Source organism: Anarrhichthys ocellatus, unplaced genomic scaffold (genome assembly GCF_004355925.1).
Source record: "Anarrhichthys ocellatus isolate YVR2014 unplaced genomic scaffold, GSC_Weel_1.0 scaffold64, whole genome shotgun sequence".
In the NCBI taxonomy this organism is placed as follows: Eukaryota; Metazoa; Chordata; class Actinopteri; order Perciformes; family Anarhichadidae; genus Anarrhichthys; species Anarrhichthys ocellatus.
The window spans coordinates 610315-628373 of NW_022280094.1; the positions used below are offsets into that span (position 1 = coordinate 610315).

General features: G+C 41.5%; 1 protein-coding gene across 2 annotated transcripts in view; it reads left to right on the top strand.

Annotated features, from left to right (window-relative positions):
• LOC116397259 (leucine-rich repeat and fibronectin type III domain-containing protein 1-like protein) overlaps positions 1-18059 on the top strand; it is a 339526-nt gene that overhangs the window by 273426 nt on the left and 48041 nt on the right. The window contains exons 5-8 of one of the 2 annotated variants that reach the window (XM_031872518.1): positions 2479-2761; positions 5458-5658; positions 7399-7565; positions 14222-14462. In XM_031872518.1, the coding sequence (XP_031728378.1) occupies positions 2492-2761; positions 5458-5658; positions 7399-7565; positions 14222-14462 (879 nt within the window). In that variant the 5' untranslated portion in view covers positions 2479-2491. The remainder of the gene's footprint in view (positions 1-2478; positions 2762-5457; positions 5659-7398; positions 7566-14221; positions 14463-18059) is intronic. The other variant, XM_031872519.1, reaches the window with a different exon arrangement.

Here is an 18059-nt window from a genome sequence, read left to right on the forward strand (position 1 = left end):
ATATATATATATACACGCTATAATTATTTTTCTTGAGATGCCTCTAATGGGATTCCAGTCCACTCTGGTAATCGATGATACAGTGTATATGTCTAGGGCTTTTATTGTGAAAGGTAAGAAAGGCAGGAGTGAAGCTGAAATGTGGTGCCGTTCACAACGTGGGAGCAATAAAGAGCTTCCCGTCTTGGTTCAGACTATGAAGCCTCCGTGTTATTATTCGTTACCTTTATAACTCCTAACCCTCGGCTACAAAACGTTATTCCATTACCTATTTTGTGAACATGATTTCTGCCTGAGTCACATCACACAGATTTTCAACGGCAATCACGATTGTTTAACAATGAAAACAACTCCCATGATCCTACGCTTCTTCACGACGTCGTCGAAGTCATGTCTTTTGTTATCGTTTTGCTCAAGGCTGTCAAGACAAGACAGTCAGACTTTGTCGTGATTTTTGAGGAGTTGTCATGTCCGAGGGGCAGATCAGAGACTCAAGCGCAGACACAGGAGATGAGGTTAGGTAGAATGCAAGGTTATTTACTGGTCACCAAGCAGTCAAAAACAGGAACTCAAAACAACTCCAACTGGGAGCGAGCAAAAATTGGAAAAAGGCAAAATCACAAAAAAAGGCAAAGTCACAAACCATGGAACGTAGAGAGACAACACGAGGGATAAACACTGGAGACACGATGAGCACACGGGGAGGAGCAAGGCCAGAACATGAAGCACACAGGGGAACAGGGAAAGCAGGGGAGTGTATATGTGTGGGGTGATGAGTAGATTGCAGGCAGGTGAGTTGAATGAGTGCAGTGTGGGGTTGGCAGAGCAAAGAGCCAGGGGCAGGTGATTGAGCACAGGTGAAGTGAATGAAAGCCATCAGGAGACACTCAGACACAGAGACACAGGACACAGGGGGCAAAGCCTAAACCGTGACATGAGTGGTGGTTGTGTAACCTCACTGAGGTCACCACCAAAACTTCTTATTCACCTTGAGCCTGACTGAACTTGAAATAGTCATGTGAGAAGATTTGTGAACTCCAGTTGTCCTTCATTGTTGCCCACTGGTCCTCCCATCCCCATCATGGGCACACTCCCCAATTACCCATTGACATTTGAGTGTTGGGTTTTGAATTCTCTCGATCATTTCCATTGAATTCATCTCATTCCATTACATCTCTCCCATTACTTCCTCACATTTAGCCCGTATCCTGCACTCTACCCCGTTGTGAGGACATGTGCACACTTCCTGTTCTGTATTCCGCTCTGCAAGTTGAGGCACAGTTGGAATATTTCAGCACCATAAATAAATGAACGCGTCTCTTTTCCTCTGCTGTTATTTGCAATCGACCTTCCTCCAGTCACTCAGCATCTGACTCAAGGGACCTTTTTAAAGAGTGTGTGCATGTTGGATTGCACACACGTGCATGAATGTGTGTGTGTGTGAGTGTGTGTGTGTGTTGGCGTGCATTCCTTAATATGTGACTTCTGCTTGTGTGTGTTTTAGTTTTCAAGGCTCCGCTGAGCCGAATGTACAAACTGAATGGAGAGAACTCAATATCAATGTAAATGTATTCCTTTGTCGTCTTGGCTGGAAAAGTTTAGTCTCATTTTTATGCACATAAACATCTATAAAATTTATGAAGTGAGGCACATAATTATGCCGAGGTGTATTTTACTGTCACTCCTAATGGTGTAATCATGAGTGCAGTGAGCTTAATTGATCATGTAAGTAGCCTAGTGTTTACTTTCACTTTCCCAGGACATCTTACTCAGCAGAAAAAAAAACACCAACTGCTGCACGAACAAACTCTTTTGCCTCCCCTCCTGCTTGCCCTGGTCCTCTCCGTCCTGCCCCTTTCTCCTGGAGCATGCATTATATAATACTTCTTATCTAGAAAATTCTTGGCCCCTCAAGTCTGAAAAGTCCGGGGAAATCATTAAAGGAGGGATTCCTATGTTGTTATAAGCTGCAAAAAAAGGTTTGTAAAAAGTACAGAAAATGTCTTTCTGTAGCCGTTCTCTCACATGCCGTGTCACTGTGCGGAATTATCTTCATGTACAGCAGTGTTACTGGGGGGGGGGGGTGTACCTTTGATTTGGCCAAGGAATTGCATTGTCTGATTTAAAAGTCAGATGGATGGCTGAAAATTGTGACTGAAATGTATGATATGGAACTATTAACTCATAGAATAAGAGCTCAAGTGGAGCGATGTCGTGAGAAGTGGGAGTAATGGACGATGTTTACATGTCAACGATAACACAACCTGAATATTTCACAGGAGTTATCATGTTTTTGAAGAGACAGAGCAATACAGATCCCTTTTTTTTTTAAATTTATGTTTTTGTGTATGTGTTGTCTGTCCGAAAAAATAAAGTGTGAGAAAAAAAAGTCATTTTCGGTCCCCTGCGGGAGTTGAACACCCAGTTTGAGAGCTACATGAACTGACGTCTGCTGTCTCTTCTCTCTCTGTGTTGCAGCAGGAGAGCAGCCATGGACGTCGTCTCCTCGCTGGTCCGCCCGCTCCTCCTCCTCCTCCTCCTCTTCGTCCTCCTGTCCTCCCTCCCCTCCGGCGGCTACTCAATGCTGTGTCCGAAGCGGTGCACCTGCCAGAACCTGCTGCCGTCCTACACCGTGCTGTGTGCCAAGACGGGCCTCCTCTTCGTCCCGCCCAATATCGACCGCCAGACGGCCGAGCTCAGGCTGATGGACAACTTCATCACAACGCTGAGGCACCGCGACTTCGCCAACATGTCCAGTCTGGTCAGAGCTCACCTCCATGAAAGCCTTTGCAATTTACTTTGATTAGCATAGTTTCTGCCAAACAGTTTGATATGGATGTGATCCAACTGCACTCTTGTTTCCCTTCGCTGTTTTTTTTCCTGTGGTTGCCAGGGAGCTACTGTAGTCAACAAGCACATTTAAAAAATAAAATCTGGCTTCAAGTGACAAGATTTATATAAAAGCTAAATGATGTGACTGACGTCCTTACCTGTTATGGGTACTTAACTGAGCTGCTTACAGAACTCAGGCTTTAACGTATATGACTCACAGTCATCATTCTCAACTACACATAATTTACACTGAGCCAGTCGTAAAGATAAAGGAAAAGTCAGTCAGTCATGGATGAATCTTGAACTTGAACCCAATGCTTTAGAGATATTGAAAGAAACCTAAAGAAAGGTTTGACCTTGCAGGAGAAGGCGTCTTTCATTCCCCTTTACCCTTACTGTAGTTCTTCACTGCTGATAGTGCAAAACAAAGAACTCTAAAAGCCTTGTAGTGGAAGTTGGGACTGTGCAGAATCAGCCAGTACATGCATGTACTGGCCGACATTTAGGGTTGCCAGGTTGCCACTGGCACCCAATAAGAGAAATGTGCAACTTATTCTTGGCCCTTGGTTGCCATCAGTGACAAACACTCTTTAACGTATAAAAGTAGGAACGGATGCATCCTATATATTTATTCATTTTGTCTTTTATATTACATTTTCATTATTAAGGTGACTTACAGCTGCAGAGTGTCTCAACTAGCTAAAATATAAGGTTTAAAAATGGCATATTTTCAGTTTCTGCAAACAAAAGCTGATTTTGAGCTTTTAAAAGTTAGCGTTGAGCACTGCTCTCGCCACAAAGGCTGTTTTGCAGTGGCCTGGATAGTTCCAGGTCAGGTGGCCTCTATCTCTGCTACAGGAGTGGCAGTTTGAACTAATCAACAATGGTAAATATCATGACAAGAGAGTAACTCATTCCACCTGATGTAAAAAAACAATTCCTCAAAAACAGTGTTGCATACTAAACTTACTGACAACCCTTGACAAACCCCTGCTGTTACGGCCATCATCAGTGACTATCCTGTCGCAGAACTGCAGCCATAATGAGGCGAACATATCTGCTAAAATTGCTGATTGTTCTCAAACGGGATGGTACTTTTTGAATCCACTTTTGTAATCGGATGTACCCGATTAGAACTCAGCAGTGTCCACATTTGATATTTTAATGCAAACTGCCTGACCGGGTAGTGACCAGATATATTTTGTGGTGAAAGGAGCGGCTGTTAAATGGCGGATAAACACATTTTATTTCCGATATATTCTTCACAAAAAAAGTCCCCAGTTATTTTGTAATTTTAAAACTTTTATTTTGAAGCGGCAAGATCAGGAAACTAAATATATTAATTTCTGTCGCAATCTTGTAGTAAATGTGCTGTTATCTCCACCTGCAATACATCAAAACCCATTTGAAAGCAGAAGGTAAACATCGGTTATGTATGGACTTTCAAAAGGCATTCTGAGATATGTAGGTTATCACTAATTTAATTAAAAGGGCACAAGGTAGGCTGAGCGAAGTGGGTACATCAAAAACGGTGGAGTTCAAAATAACTTCTAGAATGAACTGAGCACCACAGATGACGAGCGATGGCCTGATTTGACTTTTCAAGCATTCTGATTGAAAGAAAACTTCTGTCAGTGCTGTCAGGAACATGTAAACACACTTTTAATGTTTATTCAACACTGAATGCAGAAACTAGTAGGAACATCTGCTCCTTCCAATACAACATATTGACTGAGGTGAAATCCGTGATGTTTTACGGATTTCACCAATTAATCCCACTGTAATCATGTAACGGAGGTGGAAGGGCTTCACCGCCAGCAGCAAGCACAAAAAGAAAAGTACCAGCATCGTCATGCCACCGTCAAATAGCGACGCAGCTGGAGACTTCCTTCAGTGTTTGACAAAATAGGTTTCCTCTTCAGTATGATCGCGGCAGCACAGATGATGTTTGCTCACACTCAGGGCAGCGTGGGAAATGAGGTTTTAATCACACGGCGGGGAGCGAGACACGACGGTTCTCCAAAACAGGTTTAGAAATGTGTGGGTGTTGATTGACCTTTTCTCAGGTGTTAATTGAATGTATTTCTGCATTTATGTATTCCATGCAGTGGAAGAATTCCACAGCCTGCAAACTCCCGACCTCAGCAGTGTGTTTTCTAATCAAACTAGTATTTATTAATGAAACCTAGACTTATTTTATCTGTAATTCCACATCTCAACTGACCCACTGTACTCTCGTTTTAATTACTAACATTATTATGAATGAAGGGTGGCAGGGTGTTTAAAGGCCATCCTGTAACCTGAGTGCCAGTTTAATCCATCCAGTGTCCATCCTGCTGAACCGTTCTTAAGTGAAACATCGAAACTCTATCACAGGGTAATAGCTCTTCTGCTAACCCTGACCTTTGACCTCCCTGACAGAAAGAGTGTCACTGTAAAACATGGTATAGTGTTTGACGGAAGTGAAATCTTACTAAATTGTTGCTTGTATTGAATCGAATCATTTTATAGAGTTTTAAAAAGAAGTGGGAAACTTAGTGACAACTTCTTCACAGTCAGAGATCCAGAATGACAAAGTTGATCCAGTGTTTAATGGACATTTCTCACGTTTCTCTGTATATCCAGATCCACCTGACCCTGAGCAGAAACACCATCAGTCAGATCAAGCCGTACGCCTTCGCTGACCTCCAGGACCTCCACGCTCTCCACCTGGACGCCAACCGCCTCACCGCCCTAGACGACTCCCACTTCCAGGGCCTGGTGAACCTGCGGCACCTCATCCTGGCCAACAACCAGCTGCACAGCATATCAGAGGGAGCCTTTCAGGTATAGAACACTACACCTGAACCCTGCTCACGAACACTACCGCTCTTAAAATTACATGAGACCAACAGTTTAGCTTTCTTAATGCGAAAGACACGACAGATGCTTCTGCTAAAACTAGTATTAATACTACACAGCTGTCACTGCCACTACAACCCGGTCTCACTCCCATGATGTTGGTCAGATATCGATGCGTGTGGAGGTGGATGGATCAAACAAACTAAGGGCCCGACGTCCAGGAGAATGCTGTTCATGTCCCGTGCAAAACTAAAAGTAAATGTTGACATTGCTGGACCTGCACATTATGAGTTGTATGTCTTCTTCAGTCACACTGAAGAACTTCCACACCACCAACATGTTGAGTGTGTGTGTGGCATTACTGTCTGTGCAGCTGTTTGCCGATCACATTTACAGAAATATGAGACTGATCAGCCAGTCAGCAGTTCATGAAGACCGGCCGGTTTCGATCTACTGTCCCCCTCTTCTCACTGTACATCAATGAAGTCAACGAGCTTCAGGGAGAGCTGAGATATCAGTTGGAACGTTGGACACGTCTCCACTTAAAGTTTCAGTCGCTGGATTAACACCCACGTCTTTCAATTGACTTTGAATAAAACTGCATCTCCAGATTTAGCTTCAAGTAGTTTTATTTGCTCAATCTTAACCAGACCTCAGCCCTGAGCAAAATGGGTGGCAGATCAGAAAACATTCCCATGATATGACTCATAAAACATATATCATTTTTAAAGGCACTAGCAAACAACGTATTGAATCATTGGTCGTTGGACTGTTGGCAGGAGAACTCCAGTCCCCAGTGACGAAGCCAGATGCTCCGTTCACCCAGAAACTGAATGTTAACACAAGTCACTTTCAGTCATTTTCTTTCTGAAATGAACAGTTTTTGGGCCATTTGGGACATATTTTCTGCTCACAGAGCTCTTTGTACTCCTCCTCACAGCTCTTTAAAGTTTATTTTGTCATTAAGAAATGAGATTCTCTTTGTTCAGAAAGCAATAAAGCACCGATTATTGTAATGAGAGCCGAGGCATTGTGACATTCAGACAGTGTCCCGATTGTGTGAATTATGAGAGCAATTACAGCCACGACAACACCACTTTGGCTGATCAACAGGCTGTAATCGCTCTCCTCCAACCCCCCTTCCTCGCTCTTTATTCCTCTCTTTGTATTTTTGCTCATTGTTTTGTGTGCCGACTCGTGGTATTTCAACGCTGCACTGATTGTGAGAATTGTATGGAAGCAATTAAAGAAAACATGTTTTGAGTGCACAACATTGAGCAGGGTAATTGATCTCCATTTCTGCATTTCTCTGATATTCCCTGTTGTCCCTTCTTCTGTATTTATCTTTATTTCTTCCTCTTTATTCCTTAACTACCTTTTTTCTCTATCCAGTCAACCGTCTCTTCTCATATCCCTTTCTTTCTCTCTAAACACTGCATCCTCTTCTTTCTCATTTGTCCTCACATCCTTCCTTCTTATCCTCCCCTTTTTCTTACCATATCCCCATCGATTACTTTACATACTTCTGTCCTTCCGATTTTTGCCTCATTCTTCCTTATCTCCTCTGTTTTAGATAAGACATTAAGAAGCTGTTAAAGCCCAGAATTTCCATGTTTCCTCAAAAGTGGCAATGATGCTGTCTGCAATTAAAGTTGTTGACAATGTTGCAATATGAGTAAAATTATGAATGGTTAATTATGTTCCCCACTTTCTCCCCTAATGCAGGACTTCCTGGAGACTCTGGAGGACTTGGATTTGAGCTACAATAACCTGGTGGACATCTCCTGGGACACCATCTCCATGCTGGTCAGCGTCAACACCCTCAGCCTCGACCATAACCTCATCGAGAACGTCCCAGAGGGAATCTTCTCCAACCTGCACAAACTGGCCAGGTCAGGATCATGTGATGACACTTCCAAATTATCTTTCTTTTTGTTTGTTTGTTTCGCTCAGGACGTAAATAATGCCAATAGAAAGGCAACTTGGAGGCTTATTTGTGATAGACACACAGATGTAATGCATCCACATTAAGCAACAGTCAGAGCAAGTGACGTAGTTTTTAATATCCAAAAAGACCCCTGTTTATTGGTGGCGGTGCTCGACAGCGAGTTGTGGTTTTCCTAAACCTAGTTCCGTGGATTTGTTGCCTCAACCTAACTTTAGTTTTTAATGTCATCTTCAATATAAGGTTGTCTGTGCATCACGAAAAATACATACAATTCGTGTCCCTGCCCACGAACCCAACAGATTGCATTTCGGGACTATTTCACGGACTGCCGTGAGAAAAAAAGACCATGTCACCAGTTGGGTGCAGTAACCATTCAGCACTGCACTGAGGTGCTCTATAACATACAGCTATAGCTGATACTGATAGCTTGATGGATGTTCATAGCCTATTTTAACTCATAGTCTTACAGCACATATACTGTGTGATGCAGTCTCAGCCACTTTCACCACACCGCATTCATCAAACAAGCGCTCATACACCCTCTGCACACTGGCTGCTCAGCAACAAACAGACAGAGAGACTAGCTGGTGAAGAGAATGGAACATTTAGCAGCTCAAGAGACTTTTTTTAATCTTTCATTCATCAGGTTGTTTTAATAGGAACCTGTTCTCTGATTAGCACAGGTGTTGATATGGTGGTATTTATAGTTGTGTTCCCCTGGTGGCCAAATATTAGTCATTGCAGCTTTGATTGATGTTAGGGATATTTTGAAGTGGGGTTATATGAGTAACTTCTCCATAGTCAGTATATTACCAACAATTGATGGTGGGTCAGCACGCCCCCAGTTTTGAGAAACAGACAGTCGTACCATCGTGGGAGCAAAGCACTGTTGTGGACATTGTCTACCAACAAAACACATTCTAGCCACCTAAAGACAGCCCTTTACGACAGGAACTAAAGCCGTTATATCCATCTATGCTCTTTTCAAAGTGACCAGACAAAGAAAGCAGCGATAGACCAGCAACTCCCGTGTTCTGAAAGGTAAAATGACAAAGTGAAAGGAGTCTGGCGGCTTTAAGAGCGCGCACACATACATACCGGTTCAGCTCCCAATCACTATGTTGGCAAGGTAAAGCGGTGGAATTATTCTATTTAAAGTGAACAATTGCTGCTAATCAAGTCCGTTTCTCCAAACTCCATCTACTGCAGGTAATAAACTGACGTTGAAAAAGTACCTCATACAACCCCACTTCGAAACAAAGAAACCATCCCTTTAAAGTATGAAAATCCCCCAAATCTGAGCAATGGGTTTATGACAACACTTCACATCAGCCCTATTCCATTATAACAGCATTTTCAGAAACTCCCATACATACATACATACATACATACATACATACATACTGATTGTGTTATTCTAAAACATATTATGAGGTGGTGGAAACCAGCTAAATGTGCTTGAGAAAGACACCAAAACCCCAGGAGCCGTGGAAGAGATATATAAAGAAACAAGTATTCAGTTGCACAATAAATGTCTATAACTATTACTGGAAGAATATTCAGAAAGCTGCAAACGATTCCGCACATGAACTTTAAATGTTCCAGGGACAAAAATATTTGAATGATCCAGAATAAAAGACTGATCAAAGGACTTCAGTGCATCTGTCTTCTGGGAGTACATCTCCCTAAAGGGAATTTTTGTTTTCACTGAAGCACCAGAATCAAAATAAACCATTTCGAATTGTGTTTTGTTCAACTGTATTGGTGCCAGTGGTGAGCTGCGTTTTCATTTCACCGATTCTTAAAGCAATTAAACAGAAGACGAGAGCTTTAGGCAGGATACAACCGAGCCGGCATCACAGAGTAAATCCCTCCATGTCAGGGCTCACTTTAATGGAAGTTGATCTTTCGAGGCTCAGTTCACTTTGCAGGCAAACTCCTGTACAGCAGCAGCTCGCTGCGCGCTCACTCAGCTGGGAGATGCCCAGTAAGACCAAGGCTGCACTGCAGCTCGACTGGAGCAGCCGGAGGGCTCGGCGTCTTGCCCGAGGGCACATCGATGGTAGATGTTGCAGCCTTCACCGACTTCCAGACAGAATGGGGATTTCTGAGTTGTTGCACAAATTCACAAGGAAACAGACACATTGCTGGCATATCTGAAGGTAATATCTCAGATACACAGATGAGAATGCACTTTGTCTATCTAGTCTCAGTCTCGTTTCAAACTGCAGAAATCAGGACTGAAAATAAGGAACCACATTACACAGATTGAAAAAACTAAGAGTGCTAAAGTGCTGATATTATTTTCGAAACTTAAACCATTCTTCATATAAAACTAGAGGACAGCATCGCATCTGACTCACTCTGCAAAGTTTCTGCATCTAACAATTTCTATCAGATGACGTATTTCTACAAACTTGACAAACAAAAATGCAGACTTGGCGTGCAATGGCATTTCCATTGCTGATCTATTACTTCTTCAATTTTCTCTAATATCCATTACATTTTGATGATTCTTATAAGGGTGTACACTACACCATATCAGACTTTGTCAGGGACAATTACTGGCCCTAAGGATGATGATGTTGACTTGCCGGTTTCCACATTCTACCAACCTCAACCAGGATGGAGACAGACATTTGACATCTTACCTAAAAAATATTTTTAAACTCAGATTAGAAACTCATGACAAAAACAAAAAAAAAAAAAAAAAAAAAAACCTCATACAAACCAATTCATATTAATCCTTTTTTTCCAAGGACAAAACTATTTAGAAGGTATTATAGGTCCACTAGTGTTCTCATAACCTTCCTTGGTTTTTCAGGTGTACCCAGTATGAGACAAAAATGGACACTGCCAACCTAATAGGGACCACCAGAAGCAGCTCCCATGTGGCTGGCCTTTCACAAAGAGTTAATACCACCAACACCATTTAAAACACCTTAAGATCTCTCCTGGTCCACCTTAAAGACAGGACATGTGCCGAGAGGAACATATTACAGCATATGAAGTGGTCGAAGGTCATCGACGTGGCCAGCAGCCATGGTTTAACCTGTGACACCTCCCTGAATAAAGGAGGTGTGAAGCACAGTTTGTTATATATTTTTCACTTCTGTATTTTATCGTCCCTGGCCTCTGCCCTGCAAAGCTCTGTCTGGCATTTTGTGTTTCTACAAGTAAAGCTTGTTCCTATTATACATGGATGCATGTGTGGTCTGAGTAATTTGGCACTCCTGGCACAAAACAACATTTCAACCCAATTAATAGTAATCAATTTGCGTCCTGACGGCCAGCAGTCTTTGATATGCAAAGAGGAAAACTAGCCAGGTTCTTGATAAACAGTCATGCATTTATTAAAACGGCTCTAATGGGTTATTTCTGCCCTCGAGACACAAAACTTATGGCCCAGCTGCGTTACTCACAATTTGTCTGTATGCACAGGTGAGCATTACACACACACACACACACACAGCACAAGGCTGCTGCCCATGAAATAACATAATTGAAATGTGTAAAGTGCAGCATGCTCGCTGCTCTCAACATGTATTAACTTCCTGTAAAGTCATTGCTGTTGTCGAATATTTCTGGAGGGACTTTGGGGGGGGGGGGGGGGGGGGGGGGGGGGGGGGGGGTGGGGGGGAAAAAAGACTTTTCCGTGTTTGTTGCTGACAACAGTAAATGTTTTAATCGACCACATTATGACCAGTCGTCTGCACCAATATGTTGGCCAGCAAAATTACTTTTCAATTCCCAGAGAGGGTGCAGTGGCCTAATGACAAACAAATGCAGCCGTGGAATATTTATCCACCGTTATTGACTTTAAGTGTGAGCCCAATTCGCCCACTCTTCTTTTAATGCAATTCAATATTTTCTACTTGTCGGTCAGAATACCTTTAGAAGGGTGCAAACATCTTTGATTGAACTGCTGATTGTGCATATTGAGTAGAAGAGAAATATTTTGCTGTAATTACATGATGTCCAGGCATTGGGGTATATTTTCTGCTGATATACAGATCTGTGCTTCTTCTACAGTCGATTTTTCCTTCTGCATGAAGAGTTCTTTGGTCTTTATTTTGAAATTGTCCTTAAAGTGACATTTAAAGTGCCATTGTGGTTATCTTGGCGGCCACTTGAGGGCAGAATAACTCTCAAGGCCCTTTCACACTGTTGGCCAATGTTGGGCCGTGGGCGAACCTCTGCAGCTCTAGAATGTGTCCTTCACCGTTGGCACTAGTCTGCACTTGCTGGCGGCTTTTTGGCCAATTGAGCAAATAAATGGCCAAGAATAAAAATCAGGAAAGCAAACAAGTAAAGTCAAGAGGGCACATACAGAAGGAGCTCCAGTACAAAGGTACTTTCACAGCAACATCCGGAATAAAGCTAAGTGGTGAGCGAGACTGGTGTGAAAGTGGTCGGCGAACGCTGCTTTGTTTCATGGAGGTATCATAACAACGACTTGTATATCTGCTGTCTGAAGTCTGAAGGTTTCCCCTTCTGGATGACGAATACGGACTGAGTTATTTGCTCTTACACAGCTCAGAACATACGTGCTAGTTGGCCGTTGGCTTAAGTCTTTGCCGTGTGACCAAGTTTAGCCTAGAAAAAGGTGAAGTGAGGCGACGCTAGTTTTTATATGTCGGTTTGTTGTTCATTATCAATATAGTTGTGGTTAAAGGTGATTTTTCATCACCACGTCCTGGAGCCACATGATTACTTCTGTGAGCTGAGAATCAAATACCAATCAAACTTGTTCTGCCGTTGCTCGCCTTCCCAACATCATAATCATTTTTGAATCACACTTCAGTTAATGTACATTTGATACGCTGCAGCAGACTTTTCCCATTATGGTAACTCAACTCTCAGCAAAAAAAAATGGATTGAAAAAGAGCCATCACTGAATATTAGGTTATTTCTAAAATGATGATTCCATTTGTGATCTGTGTGACGATGAAATAATAAGGCTGTCCATGTCTGACAGCAGGAAGATACTTACATAATACTGCAATCTGTTCAGTGTGGAATAAGTTTGCATGCAGGGATGATTCAGACCCAAATTGTAACAAGTTGTATATGGACCCAAATGCAACACACCAGATTCCAGGGATCTTTGGCTTTATTGCAAACCTCCAGATACAGCAGGCAGAGTTTAATCAGAGTCAGGATCAGAAGGCGGGTGGGTTTACCGGGAGTCAGGCAAGGCGGGTAGAACAGGGGCAGGCAGGGTCGGTAACAGGCGATCAATCCGTGGAGCGTGCTGGAGAGTCTGGCATAGAACCGAAGAACAATCTGGCAAATGTGTCTGGGAGGCAGGAGTCTATATAGGGGCTTGATTACTGATCAGAGGCAGGTGAGTGAACAGGTGAAGGGAGTTTAGACTGATGAGGAGGGAGTGACTGACAAGAAGAGTAAGGAGGGTGTGGAGCTGAACTGTGACACAAATGGGCTCTTTGCTTTAAACCACACAGTCACTCATATTCCCACTTTATGCATGTGAACAGAGCTGGTAAAGAACAAGCCTTTTAAAAGGTGCTGTCAGTGTGGTGTTGAAAAAGAATGTGTAAATGAGAAGTCAAGAAATTATTGAATTGATCTACATTCATATGACTGCAATTCAACATCAGCTGCAGTTAGAAGGAGATGGACTAAAGGATTTTTCTTTTCTGAAGGTTTTGAGATGTTTTCTTTAAAAAAAAAAAGAAAAGCGAGGCTTGCTTCAGTTTTAGATTCATACACCTTAAGTCGATTCTTATGATTCCTCAACTCCAATCTAAAGCCCCTTTCAGACTTGACAAAAAACCCACTGAACCTCACTAACACCTGGCTTTAGTCTTTAAAAGGTTTCAATCCACATTCATCCCCAGAGACAAATGACTCAACAGTCAAAGTATATTATGTGTATTATAATCTGCATTCAACATCCATCATGTGTAATATCCGTGCAACATGTGGCACGTAAACTACTTTCAAGGTTTCTACTTCTACTTTCCAGAATAAAGAATGAGGACATGACCTTATTGTCTTCAACAGGAGCTTTAGCTCTTCGACTGATTAACAGGCAGGCTGGGTCCATATGTTCACCTCCTTTTCAGCTCAATTTTGTATTGAAAACATAAATCAAGCACTATAAGTCTAAATCCCCAAATCTCTTTTCAAAATATTTTATTAAAATCTTCTTAATAATGGTAATAATAATCATAATAATAATTATAATAATAATAATAATTCTTAATAATTCATAATGGTACATTTTCATGTTGTCATTTAGCCATAATTGTACAGTATGTACATAATCTACCTGCTTTTCCTCCCATCTTGGTTTGTTGTCCTTTAGCCATACATGTTGTTGGTTACAATGGTTGAGAGTTAAACCTATTAAATATATTCAAAACGGATTAAACGGTTAGGCCGATTTACTTAGCAGATTTGATATCCTCTATTTTCTCTGACCTAAGCATGCTGGCAAGCAATCTTTAACAAAAAAAAGGTGTTGTGATTGATGAAACAATTCACCAGTTTCCCTTCACTGTCCACTACATGTCTCAAAACGAAATCAAAGTTCTAGTCTGATCCCTCTCCCTGTGTCTCCGTCTCCATCACCAGACTGGACATGACATCCAACAAGCTGAAGAAGATTCCTCCAGACCCGCTGTTCCTGCGGATCCCGGTGTACGCGAAGATGAAGGGCTCTCCTCTCACAGCGCTGGTGTTGAGTTTCGGTGGGAACCCCCTGCACTGTAACTGCGAGCTGGTCTGGCTTCGCAGACTCACCAGAGAGGACGACCTGGAGACCTGCGCTTCACCCAAAGACCTGGCCGGCAAATACTTCTGGACCATTAAAGAGGTTGGTTGAAGTCACTGCAGTAATATCATGTCATGAAAGCAACAAAATAATATCAAAAAAACATTCTGAACAAATGGAGATGTCAGAGGTTACATTGTGTATAATCAACAATATAGAAACATGGGGATACAGTAATGCACAACAAAGTGTCCAGATGGAAGAAAAACAATAGACTAAGGGCAAATAATCCATTATTAATGCATTATCACACTTAAACTGTGGTCACCTGGGGACAAAAGGAACATTAAACTTGATAAATATCCGTCATCAGTTCAACTTATCCACAGAGTTGGTGTTATTTCGGGGCACTGAGAACTGATTTAGAGCATTAATGAAAGTTTGAAAGTATTTTCTGTTTTTAGGTAAAGTGGTTCAAATACAGATCGTAGGACGTTACAGAAATCATTCGGATGTGCACATTGCTTCACGGTCCCACTTGGAAAATGTATATTTAGAGAAGAGGATTCATGACTAATACAGTGATTTAGCTGGATAATGGGTAAGGGGTCTGCTGCCTTCTTGTATTAAGTGCCATTTGTTGATGTCATGCAACCTGAAGGTTAGCATAACAGTACCTCAAAGAACACCACTTAAACATTTTCACAACCAACGGATGTTATTTTTTTTACGTTGCATATGTGCTGCATAGGATTGTTTCCTATTTGTGTAATCCAAACATATCCAATGTGAGCATTGTAAAGTCAAAAAGTCTACATTTGTTTAAAAAAAGATAGATGTACATTTTCTGATTCAATAAATATTTGTTGGCATTTCGCCTTTCAAAACCAACCTTTTATCCGTTGTTAAAAAACGTTCACTCTCCCGCTTGCTAGTCACAAAGGAAGGCAGCTCCTGTATTAACAGCACCAAACATTACATTTATATACCCACAAGAACCAAAAGTATTGTTTTAAGGGTGATGACATCATACAATATAATACATACATTTGATGCTTCATTCAAAAACCTCAATAGAGAATTTCATAAAAAAAGACATTTGGTACAGCCCTGCTCAACAAAGTTCTACAATATTGGTTCAGGCCTCGGCCTGCTTTGATAAATAATGCTACGTATGCAAACAGAGATCAGCTACAGTGGCCTCTGGTTGATCTTGTTACCTTTTGTGAGAATAATAACACAAATATTGTACTTCTTGATAAAAGCAGCCCCAAGTCATCATTAGCTGGCTAATTCTGTCACCTAAACAATTTATGATTTAAACATGTTTGTCCTAGAAATTGCATTCTGTGTGTTTGGCATCATAATACTAAACCCTGCAGCAAAATGTATTTGTTCTCTGTCTAAACTTTTAGCCCTCTGTGGATGCACGATCACGGCCGTTCTCAAGGACACTTGAGCCGGACAGATGGTTGGTGTCACAGAGGAGTGAACCTTCTGGTGAAAGTGTGGAGTCATGGAGTTTGATATGCAAAATGCATCAGATGCATGACATTGCATTATGTATTAATCCCTTATAGCATTGTAGAGTCAGAAGACACAGAGGTGGGAAATGTTGCTCCGGTTTTAAGTCACAGCAAATACCTAAGATCTTGTTAAGATGATAGAGCGTTGTGTAAAAGTAAGCCCCATAGCTTTATTTATTTAACAAGGACAGTGCACATTAATGAACATTACTGCAAATGTGGCAGTAAAGCCATTTTCCATCAGAAGTCGTCGAGAGACATGTTACAAAGGCAACCTAGAGTACATAAACAACTGGGTTTGAAGTACTAAATCGAATAGTAGTTAACCCTTACAAGTCTGCCTCCATGATGCTTTCACACGATGCAATTCTTTCCTACTGTCAATCAACATAACAATATTGTTACGCCTCGTGGAAACACAGGAATAAACAGGACTCAAAAGCACGACCCAGGCAGCAGGATAGGATGCAGATAAAACATCCTTTACTTATCGGATCAGGATCGGTACACAGGAAGGCAGTCAGTACATGCAAACAGGCAGGCAGGGATGAGGTTAAGGAAAAGAAACAGGAAACTGAACACTAGGAAACTTGCTGCAACGTGGGACAAACTGGGACACAGACAGTGGAACACAGGGTTCAAATACACTGGGAGGTGTAGGTGATTAGACACAAGTTGGATCAATCAGGGGCGGGGCAGATCATCACAGTGGTGGGAAAAAACAAAGGCAGGAAGTGAAGTGAGCTGAGAAGAGTAAGTAACACAAAATAATACAGTGAATACCGAAATGACAATAATATAGAAACTTAACTAGGGAACAGGACGAGACCTTAAGCACTTTGTGACTTTTGTCTGTGAAAAGCACTTTATAAATACATTTTTAACTGACTTACTTACTTGACAAACACAGGTGCTGCACAGAAAAACAGGAGGGAAGACCACAAAGACAAGAAGTGAAACAAACAGGATAAAACAGGAAACAAACTAAACCAAAACCAAGATCATGACAAATATCATGTACTGGTCCCCATGAGTAAAATGAGCCGCCATGCTTGATTGTAAACCCTCCTCACATCCAAGCAACATGTGTAACATCAAAGTGTAGTTATTATGTAGGATAATAGCCAAAGTTAATGGGGAAAGAAGCTGTAAAGAGTTATTTAAATACTTTGCTGGGATGGATTGATTGTGATGTTTTAGTGAAATATTCACATTGTAGGTGTTCAGTCCTGACCTATAAGAAGTCAGAATATCAATGACATGGTTTGACTTGAGGCCTGAGTAACACTTCCTTAGGTAAAGTGTTTTTGTTGCACTTATAAGTTGTAATTTATTGTGTGTGAGACGGTATGTTTCCACCAATAACACCAACAGATAGATAGACAGAGTTTCTACAATACTTCATTAAAAGTGTTCCCACCTTTACATGTACAGTTGTCACTCCTTATCCTTTTCGGTGTGCCACATAAGCTTGTTGCAGGTGGGCTTTAAGAGGTGAAAGGGAGGCGTTGTATGGACATGCAGGCTGCCATAATAAGAGCGTCGTAAACAAATGATTCACAACTGATATGTTTTTCAATGCCTCATTCTTTTACAGGAAATATTCATGATGGTTTAAATAAACAATTCGAAAGCATTTCCCATGTTTGCTGAGCAAGAATTAAAGGCCTGGCATGTTGATGCCTGTCCAAAAAATACGGCGGATAAGTTCAGTGATTGAAGCAAATTACTTCCTGTAGCGGTTACTGTTCTGTTAAAAGCTACCATGTTTGCACCCTTAGAATCCTAATAAGATATGTATTGTTTAAAGAAAATATGCAAAACATCCAATGCCAATAAGACACTTTTAAGAGGCACATAAATGGAAGAAGGAGATCACAGGACTGAAAGGGTTAATGTAAAAGACAGTGCTGTATGTACCGGACATATGTGAAAACAATATGTGGCATTGTCTATTTTATGAAAGCACATTTTAACCAAACTAAGCTACAGTGTCTTCCACCTGAAGGACATCAGAGAATATTTGAATATTGTTGATGATCCATTTCTCCCATTTTATTTACAAAAGCAAACAGCCATTATAGAGCAGCTCAGAGAGCGCCAAGCCAACCCAGTGCAGATGCGCTGCATATCTTATATCGCATATCTTATATCGCATCTCTTATATCGCATA